Raw genomic sequence first — 21,446 nt, 5'->3', positions numbered from 1 at the left:
TGGGTACAGAGTATCCAATTCTGAACATAATTAAAGCCATTGAACTGTATACTTAGAAATGGTTTAAAAGATTCATTTAAAGAAGGACAAACATCACATGATCTCACATATATGGAATCTAAAGAACAAAATAGACTGATGAACAAAACAGATCCAGTGACACAGAAGCATGGAACAGACTGAGGAATCTGAGAGAGTATGCAGGGGTGGGTGAGTGGGTGGGTGGGTAAGGAGCGATTAACCAAAAAATTTATATGCATATATGCTTAACCTATGGACACAGACAATAGTGTGGTAAAGGCCTGGGGTGCGGTGCGGGGTGGAGGGGGTCAATGGGGAAAAAAAGGGGACATCTGTAATGTTTTCAACAATAAAGATAAACTGAAAAAAGAGAAAAAAAATACAGTTAAAAAATAAAAAAACACAAAAACAAAAAATGAACCCTCCCCAAAAGAGAATAGTGTTGACATAATAAAATATACTACAGAGAATTGTACTTTACGTAATTCTGTTTATATATAAGAAACTCAAATTGGCTAACTTCACTGCTAGAAGAAATTTATTCCATGTGAATGATTATTCAGGATAAAATATTTTATGTCTTCAGAAAGTAGAACACTTTACAACAGTTCTATAGCCCTCAGAATGTAAAATAATGAATTAGAACAGTTTAAAATTTCAATTAGATTTAGTTAAGAAACAGAAAAAAAATTCATATGTCAAAATCAATACTTCTGCATATTTATACATTCAATAAGTCAATCCTTCCACAAAAGTATAAAAAGAAAATGAACCAATAGAATTTGACAAACAAATGGAATGCAAAAGAGGTAATAACATACTTACATGGTCTACTGTGCCATTTACAATTCAAGAACATGGAAAATATCATTATTACCTTGTTTTCACTGGATGAATCTTCTTGAACCTTAATGCGGCGCCTTTTCTTTTTCTGTTTATAACTCCGCTGATTTTCTTCCAATTCTGCTTTCTTTGCAGACCTAAAGGACATGAAAAATGCAAAATAAAATACTTCATGATGAATTTCCTTAAATGTATTATCTGCTAGTTTAGAACTGCTTTATCTTTGTGTACATTACTGAAAATGATGGAGAAAAACAAAAAGCAAAATAACTTCACTAGCCCGGCCGGGCGTGGCTCAGCGGTAGAGCATCGACCTAGGATCCAAGCGATCGGGGTTCGATTCCTGGTCAGGGCACATGCCTGGGTTGCGGGCTCGATTCCCAGTCAGGGTTGTGCAGGAGGCAGCCGATCAACGACTCTCTCATCACTGATGTTTCTATCTCTCTCTCTCTCTCTCCCTCTCCTTTCCTCTCTCTGAAATCAATCAAGATATATTTAAAAATAATAATAATAATAATAACTTCACTAGGTTCAAGAAGGATAACTCTAAATTCTAATCCAAAGATCAATATTTTAAGTTACTCAGAGAATAGATTTGGAATATGAGTAATAAAATGGGTGAAGGGCCAATATACACATGAAAATATTCACCATCTCTAAAAAAGCTGAGTATAAAAGTGGGATACTGATTTCTTTCTATCAGCTCATTTAATTTATAAAAAAAAAAAAAAAAAGACAAAAAACAGTGACAACTTTTGATGAGAAAAGTTCTCTCAGCTTAGAAATCGGTACACAGTTATAGTAAGTCAAACAGCATATTCCTGGCATCAAGGATAGACATACAGATGAATGGAAGAGAAATGAATACCCAGAAATAAAACTTTACATTTATGGTCAACAGATTTTCCACAAGGGTGTCAAGACAATTTGATAAAAAAAAAAGAGTCTTTTCAACAAATTGTGCTGAGACAACTGTATGTCTACATGGAAAAGAATAATGTTGGCCCTGTATCTTGTACAATACACAAAAATTAACTCAAAGTGGATCAAAGTCCCCTAAGATATACATTATAGCTAAAAAACTGTTCACTGATTTATTCTTGAGGTTTGAGGAAATGGGTACTTACACATTGTGCTGGGAGGAGAAATATTGGCTTCTACAAGATAATATAAAAACATGTATGACAAGTCTTAAAACTGTACAACTTTGACTCAACAGTGTCACTTTTAGTAATATACTCCAAGGAAATAATCAGACAAATGTGTGAATACACACACAGATATGTGTATATATATGTGTGCAAATGTACATTATTTAAAAAGTGTTGTAATAAAAATATTTGTAAATATGTCTGTGTGAATATGCATATATTTTTACAACAGTATTTATAATAGAAAAATTGAGAACCATCTAAACATACAAAACTAGAAGCTTACTTAAATAAAATTTCAAAGAGGTTATAAAAAAGGATCAGAGTTCTAGATGCAAGAGCTAAAACTACTAAACTTGTGAAAGAATAAACTACCATAAATCTTTGTGACCTTAGATTAGGCAATGGATTCTTATATGTGACACCAAAAGCACAAGCACACAAAAAAACTGATAAACTGGACATAATACATATGAAAAAACTTTTGTACATAAATGGATACTCTTAAGAAAGTAAAAAGATAACCCACACAATGGGAAAAAATATTGGCAAATCATACATCTGGGCATGGGTTTTATACCCAAACTATATAAAAAGATAACCAAATTAAAAATTGGGAAAATAATTTTGATAGATGTTTCTCCAAATAAAATATGTGAATCACCAGTAAGCACATGAAAAATTGCTCAGCATCATTAGTTATTTGGGAAAAGCAAATGAAAATCATGAGTTGCCATTGCACACCACTAGGATGACTAAAAACAAAATAACAAAAATGATAAATGTTAGTGAGGACCTAGAAAAATTCAAACCCTGGTGCATTGTTTGTGTGAATGTAAAATGGTAAGCCACTATGGAAAACAGTTTGGCAGTTATTTAGAAATTAGGCATAGTGTTACCATATTACCCAACAATTCCACTCTTAGGTATGTTCCTATGAATGAATCTAAAAACATAGGACTATGTAAAAATTTACATAAATGTTCATAGCAACATTACTCATAATGGCAAAAAAAGTGTGAAAAACCCAAGCGTCCACCCACAGATGAATGGATAAACAAAATGTGGTATTATCTATACAATAGCATATTATTCACCCATTAAAAGTAATGAAATATCTAGTGACCTCCACAAGATAGTAGACTAGGAAACTCCAGGCTGTTGTCCTCCCACACACAAAGAATAAGCAACAACATATGGTAAAAAGTAACTTTGTGTGAACTCAGAAACCAGTTAAAAAATTGCAACAAACAAACACCTAACCAAGAGCCACACTTAAAATGGTAAGAAATGCCATAGCATTTATGCTCACACTTGCCCTCCCCTCTTCCTTGATCACCTCAACAAGGTCAGGAGTAAGCTGCCAAATTCCCAGATCATTCTGCAGGAAGGAAAAGAAAGAGAGAACTTCCTTGCATCTTTCTGGACTGTCTGAGGGAGGTCCAAGGGTCATAAATCTATCTCATCTAACTCAGAGACCATAAAACCACATGAAAAGATGCTCAACATCACAGCATTTTCCACCTCTGAGGAGACACTGCCCCACTGAGATCTCAGAAGTCCAAGTAGTACAGATGAAACAAAAACTTGCACTATAGGACCATCGACTAAAAAACAAAAGAAAGACCTCTACTTATCAACCTGCTAAAATGTTAAAAACAAAACAGTATCTAAAAAAGATTTTAATATCTCAAATAACCAGGCAGTGAAAAAAACAATCAAATACCAAGAATAACCAAGTTAACAACTTAGCTCAGAAATAAAATGAAGTCTCCAAAAAACAAACTAAAAGACATGATTTAAGCAACCGAAAATTAAAGATTGTGGTTCTGAAAAAATTCAACAAGATATAAGAAAACTCAGAAATGCAGTTCAATGAGCTCAGAAATAAAATTAATGAATAAAATGAGTACTTTAGAGATTGAAACTACGAAAAAGAATCAAAAATTCTGGAGCTGAAGAAATCAATAAATGATTCTGTAGAATGAATTAGAGAACTCAGACCAGATGGAAAAGAGAATGAGTGATCTCAAACTTAGACATCTAGAAATAACTCAGGTGGAAGAGAAGAAAGAATTAAGGGTTAACAAAAAATAAAAGAACTCTAAGAGCACTATATGACTCCATTAGAAAGAGCAATATAAGAACAGTGGATATAGCAGAAGGAGAAGAGGAGAAGGGAACAGAGAGCCTACTCAAAGGAATAATTGTTGAGGACTTCTCAAATGTTTAGAAAGAGCTAAAACCTCAAATCTAAGGGGCTAGCAGAACACCTAATTATCTCAATGCAAAAACAAGCAAACAAACAATAAAAACTCACTTTCTCCAAAAAACAATATATTGTAACTGTCAAAAGTTAATGACTATGAAAGATTTCTCAAGACAGACAGGGAGAAAAGACTGTCACATATAAAGAAAACCCCATTAACTACATCAAACTAAAAAGCTTCTGCACAGCAAAAGAAATCAGGATCAAAATACAAAGGAACCCAACGGTATGGGAGAACATATTTGCCAAGGATGCATCTGATGAAGGGCTAATTTCCAAGCGTACAAAGAACTCATATAACACAAAAAGAGGAAGACAATCGAATTAAAAAATGGGCAAAGGACATGAATAAATACTTCTCCAAAGAGGACATACAGATGGCCAAGAGACATATGAAAAAATGGTCAACATCACTAATCATCAGAGAGATGCAAATTAAAACCACAATGAGGTATCACTTCACACCTGTTAGAATGGCTCCATCAGCAAATCAACAAATGACAGGTGCTGGCCAGGATGTGGAGAAAGGGGAACCCTGGTACACTGCTAGTGGGAATGCAAACTGGTGCAACCACTATGGAAAACAGTATGGAGGTTCCTCAAAAAATTAAAAATGGAACTGCCTTTTGACCCAGTGATCCCACTTGTAGGAATATATCCTAAGAATCCTGAAACATTAATCAGAAAGAATATATGCACCCCTATGTTCATAGCAGCACAATTTACAATAGGTAAAATCTGGAAATAGCCCAAGTGCCCATCAGAAGATGAGTGGATAAAACAGCTGTGGGACATGAACACCATGGAATACTATGCAGCTGTAAAGAAGAAGGATCTTGTACCCATTGGGATAGTGTGGATGGACCTAGCGAAGATTATGCTAAGTGAAATAAGCCAGGCAGAGAAAGACAAATATCGCATGATCTCACTTATATGTGGAATTTAAAGAACATAATAAACTGATGAACAAAATAGATTAAATGACATGGAAGCAGGGCTCAGGCTGAAAAAATTCAGAGGGAAGGTAGGGGTGGGTGGGTGGGGAGAGATTAACCAAAGAATCTATATGCATGTATGCATAACCTATAGACACAGACAATAGTGTGGTGAAGGCCTGGGGAGGGGAGTGGGTACAAGGTGGAAGGGGTCAATGGGGAAAAAAGGGGACAACAGAAATATTTTGAAAACTAAATTTAAAAAGAAAGTAAATAAAAGGAAATAAGAAAAGAAAGGAAAAAAATAATTAAAAAAAGAAAACCCCATTAGATTATCATCAGATTTTTCAGCAGAAACCTTACAAGCTAGGAGGAAGTGAAATCAAATATTCAAAATACTAAAAAAGAGAAATCAACAGCCAAAAATAATATATCCAGAGAAGTTTTCCTTTTAGATATGAAGGAGAAATAAAGACTGTGCCAGACAAACGAAAGCTAAGGGAATTTACCACCACTAGATATGCATTATTAGAAGTACTGAAAGGAGCAGTTTTACTGGAAACAAAAAGACAAAGGGTACAAAACAGTAAAATGACATATAGACAGACAGAAGGAGAAAACTGCAACTCTATTCAGAATGGGGTATTAAATGTTAATTATAACAAAGTTTAAAAGGGGTAAAATAATTTTTGAAAAGACAATAGCATTTGCAATTTGAAAATGACCACAACAAAAATACAGTTATAGTAGGGGAAATGAATACAACATTAACAACAAACAGAACGTCAATAAAAAAAATGTTGGTCTTAAATGACACATTAAACCAAATGGACATAATCAATATTTAGAGAGCTTTCCACCCCAAAAGAACAGAATATACATTCTTCTCAAGAGCACATGGAACATTCTTAAGGATAGACCATATGTTCATGAACAAAACTAGTCTCAATGAATTTAAGACTGACATCACACCAAGCATATTTTCTTACCACAAAAATAAAAAACTGGAAATTAACTACAAGAAAAAAGCTGGGGGGAAAACACAAACATGTGAACATTAAACAGTATCATAGGGGACCCAGAAGGGGAAGAAAATGAGAAGGGATAGAGAACTTGTTTAAAGAAATAATGACAGAAATACAATAGCAGATATTAGACTATACTATGAAGCCACTGTAATCAAAACAGCCTGGTACTGGCATAAGAACAGGCATATAGACCAACTGAACAGAATAGAGACCCCAGAAATCAAACCACATCATTATGGTCAATTAATATTTAGCAAAGGAGGCAAAAGCATACAATGGAGTAAAGACAGTCTCTTCAACAATGGTCAGAAAACTGGACAGGTACATGCAAAAAAAATGAAACTAGACCACCAACTTACACTATACACCAGAATAAACTCAAAATGAATAAAAGACTTAAATGTAAGTTATGAAGCCATAAAAATACTAGGAGGAAACATAGGCAGTAAAATCACAAACATCTCAAAAAGCAGTCTTTTTGCCTATACATATCCTACAGCAAGAGAAACAAAGGAAAAAATAAACAAATAGGACTACACAAACTAAAAAGCTTCTCCACAGCAAAAGAAATCAGCATCAAAATGAAAAGTGAGCCCTCTGTATGGGAGAACATATTTGCCAATAATACATTTGATAAGGGGTTAATTTCCAAAATATATAAACGACTCATACAACTCAACACCAGGAAGACAAATAATCCAATTAAAAAATGGGAGAGGGACATGAATACACTCTTCTCCAAAGAGGACATACAGATGGCTAACAGGCATGAAAAAATGCTCAATGTACTAATCATCAGAGAGGTGCAAATTAAAACCACAATGAGGTATCACTTCACACCTGACAGAATGGCTACTATCGATAAATCAACAAACAAGTGCTGGCAAGGATGTGGAGAAAAGGGAACCCTAGTACACTGCTAGTGGGAATGCAGACTGGTGCAGCCACTGTGGAAATCAGTATGGCGTTTCCTCAAAAAATTATAAATGGAACTGCCATTTAACCTAATGATCCCACTTCTAGGAATATATCCTAAGAATCCTGAAACACCAATCAGAAAGAATATATGCACCCCTATGTTCATAGCAGCGTAGTTTTCAATAGCTGAGATCTGGAAACAGCCCAAGTGCCCATCAGTAGAGAAGTGGGTAAAAAAGCTGTGGTGCATTCACCCAATGGAATACTATTCAGCTGTGAATAAAGAAGGAACTCTTATCTTTGCAACAGTATGGATGGACCTGGAGAGCATTATGCTAAGCGAAATAAGCCAGTCAGAGAAAGACAACTATCACATGATCTCACTTATATGTGGAATCTAATGAACAAAATAAACTGACAAAACAGGTCCAGAGGCATGGATACATGGAGCAGAGTGAGAGATCTTAGAGGCGAATGGGGTGGGGAAGATGGTAAGAGATTAATCAAAAAATACACACACACACACACGCCATGGACACAGACAATAATGTGGGGAAAGCCTGGGGCGGAGACTGTGTGAAGGGAGGCAAATGTCGTGAGGAATGGTGGACATCTGTAATACTGTCAACAATAAATAAAAAACAAAGGTTGCAAAAAAAAAAAAAAAAAAAAAAAACCCACTGTATTCTACACTATAAATTCGTTAATTTTGTTACGTGATTTCTATCTGTTTTTTAAAATTACCATTGCACCCTATTATTTTATATCTCCCTAAAATACATAAGTTGCTATACTCTAGGCACAACATGGTAAGTACTAATCTCAAAAAAAAACCTCACATGTTTTAAAATTTATAAGTGTAGACACCTATGTTGACACACATATACACACACAAACATAAATAGATTGCCCATTTAATAAATTATAGAAGAATCATATTATTCTGAAAGAAATTAAAATTCTTGGATTCATTAATATTATTCTAAAATACTATGCTACAAAGCAAAATTTTAAATAACTAATAATCTACATCAGTAGCTTTGTGAGTTAAAAAAACAAACACATCTTAATTACTATAATACTAGTAGTACTAGTAAGACCGTTAATTAGTATTCATGGAGCACTTATAATTTGCCAAATAAGCAATATTATAAGCCCTTTCAATGAAGCGTCTCATTTAATGCTCATAACCACCAATAAGGTAAGTACTATTGTAATCTCCCATTTTACAGATGAGGGAACAAAAGCACAAGGTACTCAGACAAATGAAAAGTAGTAAAGCCAGGAGATGGATTGCGGTCATTTGTCTATAGAGTCTCTCATCTACTACACTATAAACCGCCCCCCCCCCCCCCCGCCCAAGCAAAAAGTACTGTAAAGAGTGTTTTTATACACTGAAACTCTACCTCATTTAGAACACATAATTCAATTACACATATGTTTATATACACTACTTTTAAATTAATAATTTGAGATTGGGTTGAGGGGGGCAAAAAAGGAGAAAATGGGAGACCTCTGTAATACTGCCAACAATAAAAAAATACCAAAAAAATTTTAATAACTTTAACAATTAGGTTCAAACCAAAATATTAAATATTCAGTTAACTTTATTAGTAAGAGCAACATTTCTACAAATAATTTAAACATGATTACTCAGATTAATTCCTAAAATTTTTGAAAAAAAATATAACATTTACCTTGTTCTGGGCCGTTGTTCATCTTCAGATTCACTAACTTCTTCACTAACTCCTGATTCCAGAAAATCCGAATCTTCAGAATCTTCACTGCTCACTTCAACAAAAAATATATATATAAAGTTGTTAAATACTTCCCAAAACAAATATAATTCACTTAATTTGTCAATAACCTCACATGCAAACTTAAATTACTGTGAGAATATCTGTAATATATACATTAATGGCACTACACCATGCACATTAGATCAGTTAATGATTCAAATGGTATTTATTAAAATAATTCAAAGGTATTCCAACTATAATTATAAAACTATGGTTCTACACTGAAATGTGTGTTAACTGTATATTAACTTAAAAATAAGAATTTACCTATCAATAAAATATATCCATAATTATCAAAGGTAAATAGAATAAAGTAAAATAATTCTGGTTATTTAAAACAAGCACAGTAGGCTGGCCATGATGGTGTCAGGGTGACTACAGACTCTTAGCCATTTATGAGAATTAAAAACTATGGACAAAATACATAAAGAAATGATGTAAAGACTCTGAAAAGAAAACACATTGGGGACTCAAATCAAAACTTGAATAATGGCCCTGGCCAGCTGGCTCTGTTGGAGCATCGTCCCATAAACCAAAAGGATGAAGGTTCGATTTCCTGTCAGGACACATACCTAGGTTGCAGCTTCGATCCCTGGTCAGGGCACATATGGGAGGCAACAGATCGATGTTTTTCTCTCACATAGATTTTTCTCTCTCTCTATAAAAATCAATAAAAACATATCCTCAGGTGAGGATCAAAAAAAAAAAAACTTAAATAATGATCCCTATAAAATTGGGGGTTTGACAGGTAGCTGTTGAGTGTCATTTCCCCCCCCATTTCTTTCCTGCTTTTGAGACAGGAAGGCAGGCTGAATTCCAAAACTACAGAGAACCCCATTTCTGGGAGAACTGCATTTCTAGCCACAACATTGGGAAAAAGAATCTGGGCCCTGCAAATCTCAAGAATTTTTTTTTCTCTCCAAAATTTTATTTTTCTCCACCAAAATTGCCACTATGACATAGGCACCTAAAACCCCAGAATACTCATCTTTCTGGCTTCAGGAAGCCAAGCAGGGAAAATACAAGATGAGTCTGAAATATCATGTGGTACCAGAAAGTAAAGTAGTGCTCAAAAAATGATGGGGGCATATTCAAAGGACACATAATCCAATTTGAAGGAGCCCCTGAGCCAAACCTGGAACGATTTGAGTAACAAAATGAACAATTGGATTATAACTCATAAAATAAAATAAACATCTACAAGTCCATATTAATATAAGTAATGGGATAAAAAATGGGGGAAACAGACAGCTCTTCCTTAAAATTAGTAAATGTAGAAGTAATAAAAGAAATAGAAAATCACCACTAGACAAACACCACAGTAATAATTGCTCCAAGCAAGAAGCATACTAAAACTAGTGGGCTTAAGTATGATGAGAAACAGAAGATTTGTCTAGTCTCAAAGTATTTCCCCACAAGAGATTCATTAAATATGAACAGAAGAATATCTTTTACAGTGGAAAACCAGCAGACACCAATTTAACCAAGTAATCAAGATTAACATTACCAGTAATAAGACATCCTGGCATCATATACCCTTGGTATGATACAATGAGAAGGATTCAATATCACTTTTGTGGTACTCTTGTTTTGTGGTATTCAATCTAATCATGAAAAGGTATTAGACAAATACACACAGATGGATAGTCTAGAAAATAACTAATCAATACTCTTGAAAACTGGCAAGGTCATGAAAGAAAAGACAGAGGAACTGTCACAGATTGGAGTAGATTAAGAAAACATTACAACCGAATGCAATGTAGAATCCTATATTGGACTTTGAAGCACAAAAAGGACATTAGTGGGGAAAGATCTATATTTTACTTCAGAGGTAAAAAAACGTTTTATGTAAAAAGTATGATTGTAAATATTTTCAACTTTTTGGCTATATGGTATCTGTTGCAACAACTCACCTTTACTCAACTTTGCCCTTATAAACACATGAAAGCAGTAACTGAATAAGTATGACTATATGGCAATATAACTTTATTTATAAAAATAGGCAGAAGGTCTGATTTAGCCTACTGGTGTAATTAGCCAACACTTGGTTTACTTAATAGTATTGTATCAATCAATGTTAATTTCCTGGCTTTGATTACTGTACTATGTAATAAGTGTAAAGTGTTAGAGAAACTAAGTCAAAGATACCCAGGAACTCTGTACCATTTTTTGCAACAATTCTGTAAATCTAAAAGTATTGCAAAATTTTAAAATTTTAAAAGATTTACCAAGACCATATATCAAAATCAAAGGTCTGTTCTATTTTAAAAACAAACAAATATGGGCAAACATAGATATTATAAAAAAAACTGCTATTGGAGGAGAAGGAAATAAGTTACGTGATGAGAGTTCTGGAGACAGATAATGTTCATGGCTGCACAACAATGTGAATATACTTAATGCCACTGAATTGTACACTTAAAATGATTAAAAGGGTTAAAATTTTGTTATGAATATTTTACTGCAATAAAAAATAAAAAAGACCTGCTAAGTAAGCAACTATGAATTGTGGAAGAACACGTGTGTCCAAATGCATACAAACACAATTTTGTGATTAAGTATAATTTTAAACCCAGTATCAAGTTCTCATCAATCATTTTATTTTGAAATTTTCAAACCTACCAAAAATTTAAGAGAATTGTTGAATGAACACCTGAATCCCTTCTTCTAAATTCACTTATTGTTAACAGTTTACCACATTTGCTTTATCCTTCTGTACATATACATGCACTGAACCATTTGAAATTAAGTGTAGACATCATGACACTTTACCATTAAGCATAAGGATACTGTCCAACATAACTAAATGCCATTATAACACTTGAGAAAAATAACATCAATTTAATATCTTCTAATATAAAGACAATAATTACATTTTCGAAATTATCACCAAAATAACTTCCAGAACTTTTTTCAAATTTAGGTGAAAATTAAAGTTTCCATGTTGCACTTGATTTTAATAAGTAAGCTATTCTCTTTTCATTTCTCCCCATTGCCCAACTCAAGTTTCCACACAATATAGGGACACAAGACTATGCAAAACTTATTGGAAAATCATTCCATTTCAAATATAGTATCAATCACTACAATCATAATCCATATTAAAAAGATAAATGATGGGATTTTAATTTACTCCCACCTACACAAACAAACAAAAACCACGAGGATAGTAAGTTACCCATAGAAGAAGAGAGTGAAAACATAGGTCACAGAAAATGTGGGTTTTAATAAAGCATTTCGAATGTAATTGTGCCCACTAAAGCACTCTATCCTTAGCTGAGGCTTTGAGGCAAAATCACTATTTCTCTTTATGTAACCTGCTAAATTGTTCGATTTCTTTTATAGAATCTGAAAGACGTTTGTAGTCATGCTGCAAAGAAATTTATGAGCTAAGCATTCACAAAATGATGTATTATTATTCATTTATTAACATGGAAATGTCCATGACATATTAAGTATATGTGTATGTGGAGGGGTGACTTCCTTGTTTTCTTCTTTTATGGGAAACAATTGCTCAATAGACCTTTAAATGTTCAGCATTCCAATATTTTTTCCTTAGCCCTCCATTTGCACAATGCTATAATTCCACTAGGCAATCTCAATTATTTTTGTGGTTTTAAAAATATACTACAACTCCAAAGACCTGCAAGTTCATCCTAGACTTTCATCTTTTGTATCAGCTAATAAGGCCTAACAATTCAACCTCTTATATAACTCAAGTCAACAACCGCATTTGGCATCAACTATAGCAATATCCCCCAAACAGATTCAAAGCCTTCAGTATCACAGAATAACAGGCAACTAATCTGATCTTATTATATCCTTCAAGTGGGTTGTGCTGAGGTTGTGATTCTTGAGTACCAGTAATGAATGTCCTGTGCCTTTATCTAGGTTCCACATGTGTTCATCAAGTTTTCAAATTATGAAATGCACAGTTCTCTCTCTATATAGTATACCTCAAATGAAAATATTTAAGTGGTAGCATTCCTCTTTAAATATACTAAAAATAATTAAATTGTACACTGTAAAGAGGTAAAGTGTACTGTTTGTGAATTATATTTCAATACAGCTATGATATAAAAAAAATTATATACTTTTTTAAATTAAAAAAACACAACAACTTTCAATGGTTCTCCAGCCTATAGAACTGAGTTATCAGTGACTTCCACAACTGCTTTTCTATTACTAGTAGCAAAGAGCTAATCTGCCCTAAAAGAGTTGGGTAGTAGTCTTCACAGTCTGCTTCTAAGAAGCAAAAAAATTTCTTTGAAATTTTTGTTAGCCAAAATTCTGAGACAAATTTAACATTTAATTGCTCGATATACATGTGATTACTTCACATAAGAAATGCTCTCCCACAATTCTCAAGTAAATGAATACACCAGAGACGTATCATGTTTTACTCCACAACCTCATGTATCCATGGGTTCACTGCCAAGTGCTCCAGTATGAGAAACAAAAGTTTACAAGGGTCTCCAGCATTTGGTCTCTGTCTTACTGGCCCAGCCTTATTTCCCATAGCTCCTTTTCCTACTCCCTCCTATAGTCCAACAATACTATATTAATTGCATCCCCTCCACCATTTACCAAACATTTTGCAGAAGCTTCTAAAATTTTTTTCCTGCTTACATTAGAAATCCTCACAACACATCTACCTGCAACCCATGTACAACACTGTGTTAGGTGAACCTCCTCATCTTCATGAAGTCTTCTCTGGGGATACCCACCACCCCCTAAGAAGATAAAGAAATCCTTCTTTGTGCCACACTATACTTCTGTTGTACAAGACATCCTCATGGTGCTTTAATTTCTTATAATGTTAATATCAAAAATTCTTACCAAACCAATGACTGTCAAACCTGGCTAATAATAAGAATCATATCAGAGATGCTTTTTATTTTTTAATCCTCACCTGAGGATAATTTTTCCATTGCTTTTCAGAGAGTGGAAGGGAAAGAGACAGAGACAGAGAGAGAGAGGGAGAGGGAAACACCAATGTGAGAGAGAGACATCGACTGGTTGCCTCCCACACGCGTCCTGATCAGGGCCAGGGATCAAGCCTGCAACCAAGGTACGTGCCCTTGACTGGAATCCAACCAGAGACACCTCAGTCCGTGGGCTGATGCTCTAACCACCAAGCTAAACCACCTAGGGCTCAGAAATGCTTTTAAAACATATGGAGCCCTGGCCAGTGTGGCTCAGTTGGTAGGGCATCGTCCCAGGCACCGAAGGGTTCCTGTACAATTCTCAGTCAGGGAACATGCCCAGGTTTCGAGCTCTATCCCCAGTAGGGGGCAGGCAGGAGGCAGCCAATCAATGACTCTCTCATCATTGACATTTCTCTCTCTCCCTCTCCCTTCCTCTCTCTGAAATCAATAAAAACATATGTTAAAAGAATATTTTTAATCAATTAAAAAAACCTACGTTCCACCACCACCTACTATACTATAATTGGCTTGGGATAGAACTCTGTCATGGGTATATTTTAAAATCCCCGAAGCGATCTGCATGTGTAGCCAGGTTGAAAACCATCATACAATACAATGACCTCCTAATTCATTTTTATATCCTCAGTGTTTACTATGGTACTGGAAACATGTAAGCACTCATTGCTGAAGAATTCAGATTTTTAATGTAATGAAAATTTAATCTGACTACATATAAGTTTTATATATAAGTAGGCATAAATCCACCCAAATTAATTGTATCTTATACCTTTTCTTAGGAAAGCATTATTTCTTCCTGCAGTTATAAGCAATTCTGTATTTTCTACATAACCTTTAACTATATTTTATTTATGGCATATTTATTTATCTTTTCAATCTAAATGTAAGACTACTAAAGGTTAAAAATATTTTTCCTGTCATCTCTCAAGTTTCGGGGTTATTTTCCCACTCTAGATTCTTTACTTCACTCTCATGTAAGGGAATAGTTGTTGCCAGTGTGCTGATATTTACTTAATATAGGTGGTCAACTGTTGGAGCAGATATACATAAATTTCATTACTATAATTAGTTTTTAAAACCAGTATGTTCCTTACATTAGGAATTAAAATGTCTTACCCTTCCTTCTATTTCTGCCTTTGGCTTCTCTGTGCTCTTTAGGCTTAGTCTTTTTTTCTTCTCCAGATTCTCCATCACTCACAGTCAGTTTGTGCCTCAAAAGCCTATGTCTGTATCTTGGCTTCTTAGATTCTTCAGAATCTGAATCTGATTCAGAATTGACTTGATTTTTTGCTTCTAAATGGAGAAAATAAATCAGTAAAACCTTCAAACTTTTTTCCTTTAAAATATTTTATAAAACTATTTTGTTTGTTGACAATTATGATGACTTATGGAAAAGATCATTGTTGTATACTTACCTGAGTATCATTGGTGAGACCAGGCAATCTCATACATCAGACCTGATCTATTACTATTATTAAATATTGATTAAACATCACCAAATATTTGTAGATCTTTTTTTAAAAGATGAAAAATACCTTGCTTTAAAAATCATCTGTTTATTGGCAGTAACTGAGAAAACATGAACAATTATTATCAGATACTCAAAAGGAGTAAAGGTAGTAAAGTTTTAAACATTTTCATAAACTTCAAATGCATGTATTAAGAAATGCCATGCATGGTCAGGTAGCCTTCAAAGACTTAACTGGTCAAACAATCAAATTATGATATCGCATACTTTTCTTTGGGGAGCTCACCCTCATCTCCTGGGTTTACTTCATTATGTTTCCCAGTTCTTTTTTTCCCTTCTTCCGGTTCATCCTCTGAAGATCCATCCTCCTCAGAGGAAAGATTGGCTTTAATTTCTTCTAAAAGCATCTTCTTGGCAATTCTTGAGAGTAAAAAGACAATAAAATACTATATTGGGTCCAATCAAGAGGGCTGTGTAGGTAAACATGGTACTCGCATCCTGTCACAACCACATCAAAATTACACCTAAACCACAGAAAAACCACCTGAAATCTGGCTGAACGGAAGTCCTACAACTAGAGAATTACAGAAGAAGCCACACTGAGACTGGCAGAAGGGGTAGAGGCACGGAACAAGCTGATCTGACACACACCTGTAGCATTTTTTTAATCAGGAGGGATATCTTGGCTGTGGAGGTCTATGTGAGGAGCAAGGGGTTCCACCCCACACCAGACCCCTCAGCCCAGGGATCCAGTGCTGGGAATAAAAGCCTCCATTACTTCAGGCTGTAAAAACCAGCAGGAATTGTGGCTGAGTGACACGGAGGCTGTTGGGAGACGTAGGCAGATCCTCTTAAAGGGCTGGAGCACAGGCTTGCTTGGACTCATTCCCTCTGACCTCCAGAGCTGGGGCAGCAGCTTGAAAGGATTCAGGGACATATGGGGAGGAACTAAAGTGTCTAGCATCAGGACAAGAACTGGGGGGCAGCTTTCTCCCAAAAAAAAGTGCTGGCAGAGGTCAATGTTCCTATGCTGAAACTTCCGTGCCACAGTGCCCAGAGCCCGTCACCATTATCGCAGTTTCCTTCAACCTGGCTCACACTGTTTGCCTGGCCCTGGTGACTCCCTGAGACCACGTCCCACCCAATTCCCAGTTGTCTTTCCGTAAGAATGTCCTGTCCTGGCTCAGGCTTCAGACTTTTCTAAAATCTCTCAAACAAGCAGCAGCTGGTGTCAGCGTGCCCCATACCTCTTGATAAGAGGACCCAGGCAGCACTAGCAGCAGCCTTGGTTCACAGCTTGGTCTCTCCTGGGCACCTCCAAGTCCATCACAAGTAGCAGCCATCTACAAATCACTCAGCAGCTCATGCTGGGTAGCCCCAGGAAGGGCACATGAAGTAGTTGACTTTGCATCTCCCAGGAGGCCCCAGAGCCAGCCCATCCCATGGTGAGCTTCAGACCACACCAGATTACAACCCTACCACATCCATGAGCAACACACTCAAGGGGCACACTCAAAGAGCACCAAAGCCCCACTGAAGCAAATCCTGCTCCACTGGGGCAGCTCCTACACAGCAGCTATTCTGCTGTAGTCCCAGCTGGTATGCACAGCTCATTGGCCTGGAGATAAGTCCCTCACAGTGACACCAACAGCAATCAAGGCTCAACTACAAACAGGACAGTGCACACAGACCTCACAGAGGCGAACCTTGAGTGCTGAGCTCAGGTGACTGGGGAGGCTGAGCCACTGGACCCTACGGGACACCTACTACACAAGGCCACTCTACTAGGACACATAGCACAGGAGACATAGCACCTCTACCTAACATACAGAAACAAGCACAGGGAAGCAGCCAAAATGTGGAGACAAAGAAACATGTCACAAAGGAAAGAACAAAAGAAATCTCCAGAAAAATAACTAAATGAAATGGAAGCAAGGAAACTACTAGATACAGAGTTCACAGCAATGGTTGTAAGGATGCTGAAGGAGCTTACTGAGAACTTCAAGGAACTTAGTGAGAATTTCAAGAAACTTAATGAGAACACCAAGGACATAAAAAAGGACCAGTCAGAAATGAAGCATACACTAACTGAAGTGAAGAATAATTTAAAAGGAATCAAGAATAGAGTAGAGGTCGCCAAGAATCAAATCAACAGTTTGGAATATAAGGAAGCAAAAAATCACCCAATCAGAAGAGCAAAAAAAGAATCCAGAAATATAAACATAGTGTACAGAGCTTCTGGGACAACTTTAAGCATACCAACATTAGCATCATAGGGATGCCAGAAGGAGAAGAGAGGCAGCAGGAAATTCAAATCCTATTTGAAAAAATGACAGAAAACTTCTCTTACTTTGTGAAAGAAATAGACATACAAGTCCAGGAAACGCAGAGAGTCCCAAACAAGAGGAACCCAAAGAGGCCCACACCAAGATACATCATAATTAAAATGCTAAAAGCTAAAGAGAATCTTGAAAGCAGCAAGAGAAAAGTAATTAGTTACCTACAAGGGAGCACCCATATGACTGTTAGCTGATTTTTCAGAAACTGCAGGTCAAAAGAGAGTAGCAAGAAATAATCAAAGTGATGAAAAGCAAGAAGCTACAACCAAGACTACTCTACCCAGCAAAGCTATCATTGAAGGAGAGATAAAGAGCTTCACAGATAAGAAAAAGCTAAGGGACTTCATCAACACCAAACCAGTACTACATGAAACGTTAAAAGGTCTTCTTTAAGAAGAAGGGGAAAAAACAGATAAAAACTATGAACAATAAAATGGCAATAAGTACATGTCTATCAACAATTGAATCTAAAAATCAAAATAAATGAACAAGGAATCTAAAGAACAAAATAAACTGATGAATAAAATAGAACCAGAGGCATGGAAACATGGAACAGACTGAAGAATCTCAGAGGGAAGCAGAGAGGGGCCAGAAAGAGAATAAGCAAAGAACTTATATGCATATATGCATAAGTCATGGACATAGACAATAGGGTGGTGAAGGCCTGGGGTGGGGCGGGATCTGGGTGGAGTGGGGCAATGTGGGATAAAAAGGGGGGACATCTGTAATACTCTCAACAATAAAGATTTAAATAAATAAATAAATAAAACTATATTGGTGGTAAAGTATAACAAACTAAAAATAAAAACAAAGAATTACTTCTTTCAAAAGTGACAAATGTGTTAACAGATTTTATATTATAAATAAAAAATTACCAAAATCATGTTTTAGCCTAAGCTCTCCACCAAAACTTTTGAAAATGCTCTTAGCACTGATATTTTCCCAATTCTATTTAATTCTGCAATATATTGTAAAATCTGAGGGACAATTCTACTATTTTGACCAATTTCATCTTCATACTTAATAACCTTCCAATCCTATACTTGCTCTGTTGCCATCAACCAATAACAACAATATCAGACAGGCCCACCATAGTGAATTTACTTAGTCAGACAAATGGCAATCTAAGACAAAACGCCACATGAGATAATTTGTTTGACAGCAAAACATATTCTTAGAAAATCAATATTTAATAAACTACTTCATTATGAAACTGCCTCAAACTGAGGAATATTTTTGACCCATTACTTCATAAATTCTGTTAACCAAATGAAAGCATACACTAAATATTAAGTATTGAAGCAATCAGAAAGCCCCAATAACAGTCAAGCTAGGGCAGAGAAGGGACATCATTGGCATTAATTAAACACATGGTAAAAGAACACAAATTATCATAAATGAGTTTTCACTTTCCAAAAAAGTAGACAGTGCAATAGCTGTACTTTTACCAAAATTCCTCAAGATACTCCCCAAAGAACAATTTGCTAACAGAAACTCTACTGCTAAAAGCATAAGAAAGTACTTCTTTAATATCATCTTATGTTAAAATAAAATATATTCCTAATAAATTTCCATATTTGCACTAAAGGAAGACATCTTTAAATATAAAAGCAATTATGCAGCTTTTATGCAAAATGAGGTGTTTTGCACCTAGATGTCCTTTCAATATAAATCCATAAATCACAGTAGCAAAGGAATACTGACAGAAAGGTTCAAAAGGAAGGTGGCATGACTCTTCAGTTTTCCGTGAACTAACTTTTATAGGATAAACATCTACTCTGCAATCCGACGCTCTAGTTCACACAAAAACTTGCAGCTGAAGCCTGACCAGGCGTGGCTCAGCGGTTGAGCATCGACCTGGGATCCAGGAGATCGGCGTTCGATTCCCGGTCAGGGCACATGCCCGGGTTGCGGGCCAGTGACTCTCTCATCATTGATGTTTGTCTCTCTCTCCCCCCCCCCGTCCTCTCTCTGAAATCAGTAAAGATATGTTTAAAAATAACAAAAAACTTGCAGCTGTGAAACATTTGCTATTTTGGGATTTAAAATTCTTCTTTATATTTCTTAATATGTACTCACATTTCAATCAACCATTCATTTATTAGTAGATATTAATGCATGTTAATGTCTTAATTTTATATAAAAGGTAGCATTGCTATTAATATTAAAAGACATATAGCAAAGGCACCTAAAACAGAGTGAAGCAAAATAGGTAATCACTTCCTCAAATGCTTTTTATATGCCTTTTGGTGCCCCCTTAGTTAACAAAAGAATCAGAAACAGTAAGACCACACAGAGAGCTACCATGTTCTAAAGGAAACCATAGATGATGAGTTTGCATTTCTGGGGTTTTCTGCCCTGATTTGCATTTTAATAAAGAGGAGAGTAGATCATTCCAATTTAAATCATACTGTTGTTGAAGTATAAAATGTTGCTCTTAAACTTCTAGATCCATGGTTTTCTGATTTGGATTGCACACAATAAACTTTAAAATGGGGACGATTATAGCATTGCCAACTTTTCATTTTGCCAAGAAAAAAATTTTAACCAAAATATCATTTACTTTCAGTATTTTATAAAATGAAGAATTATTTTAACACACTCTACACAAATTAGGAACGTTTCAGACTATAGGGTGGTTCTTTAAATTTCATAAAAGGATCTTTCTGGAAAAACTCTCTAAAAGCATCTTTTATACAACCACATTGTGCTTTCCCATAGACAAGGAAAATCTTTCTCATACCAATTTGGGTAAAACCACTGTTTTGAGATAAATAAGCATGTGGGAAGTGTTTCACAGTTTGAAGTGTTAGATACAAAATTACACATCAAAAAGCATAGTTCACTTGCAGTTACAAGATATTCTTTCACTATTTGAGTGGTAGAATGATGGGCAAGAAAATACAATTATTAATTTAGTTCCTCTATAGGTTAGTTCAATCACCTGATTTCAGTTTGTATTTACAAGTTTAAAAACGATCTTAAATGCCATATTACCTATAGAGACTTGGTTGTTAATTGTAAGAAACCACATAATTTTTCTTCTTTCAAACTCTAGACTCCTAAAAATATGTCTAAATGGGAGGTCAAAATATATAAACCTACCCAATTCAAACTCAAGTTCTTAATTGTCATAAACTAAGAAATATGGTATACACAAGATAATAAGATATAATTCTATATCAAATAATAAATCACACAATAAATCATGGAAAATGAAATGGGATCCACACACTGAAGAATGACACGATTTATAAACAACCTTCAGTAAGACCATAATACACAGAACAATTAGTCACTTTAGAAGCAAAAAAAAAAAAAAAAAAAATTACAAGCTTCAGAGAATGGTCACTATTCTCCAGATTGAAACTTATACATAGTAATGGAGACTCCCTAAGATCTACCTCATTTAGATGTTTTAGATTTGCCATCTAACACTTTTTACCAAAAGAAAGCTTCATGTATAGCCATGTGCATTAAGCTATAAAAAGGATAATAAAGCTAAATCAATTGGCATAAATTGACTGATGGCTGAAGTCCACTATATCAAAGACCCACTGTATCATAAACCTAGACTATCACATAACCTACACCTCAAAATTGGAACTTAATTAGAAAGACCTAAGTACTGGTGCTGACCTTCAACCTCAGTAGTCAGCAAACATGTTGACATGAGGTGTGTCCCATTTACAAAGCCTGTTTGCTGTGAGATGCTTTCAGGGAAATTCC

At 35.3% G+C, this 21,446-nt stretch overlaps 1 protein-coding gene across 8 annotated transcripts in view; it reads right to left on the bottom strand.

The window, feature by feature from the left end:
* Positions 1-21,446, bottom strand: part of ATRX (ATRX chromatin remodeler) — a 263,885-nt gene that overhangs the window by 140,429 nt on the left and 102,010 nt on the right. For all 8 annotated transcript variants that reach the window (XM_087813462.1, XM_016207255.2, XM_087813461.1 and 5 more), the window contains 4 exons: positions 15,665-15,798; positions 15,027-15,203; positions 8,863-8,956; positions 899-1,001 (listed from right to left, as the gene is read on the bottom strand). In XM_087813462.1, coding sequence (XP_087669588.1) covers positions 899-1,001; positions 8,863-8,956; positions 15,027-15,203; positions 15,665-15,798 — 508 coding nt within the window. The remainder of the gene's footprint in view (positions 1-898; positions 1,002-8,862; positions 8,957-15,026; positions 15,204-15,664; positions 15,799-21,446) is intronic.

The sequence above is a fragment of the Miniopterus natalensis genome, chromosome X (genome assembly GCF_054644295.1).
Source record: "Miniopterus natalensis isolate mMinNat1 chromosome X, mMinNat1.hap1, whole genome shotgun sequence".
NCBI classification, from domain to species: Eukaryota; Metazoa; Chordata; class Mammalia; order Chiroptera; family Miniopteridae; genus Miniopterus; species Miniopterus natalensis.
Note: the sequence above shows the minus strand (reverse complement) of the source record. Positions and strands in the feature narration are given on the sequence as shown.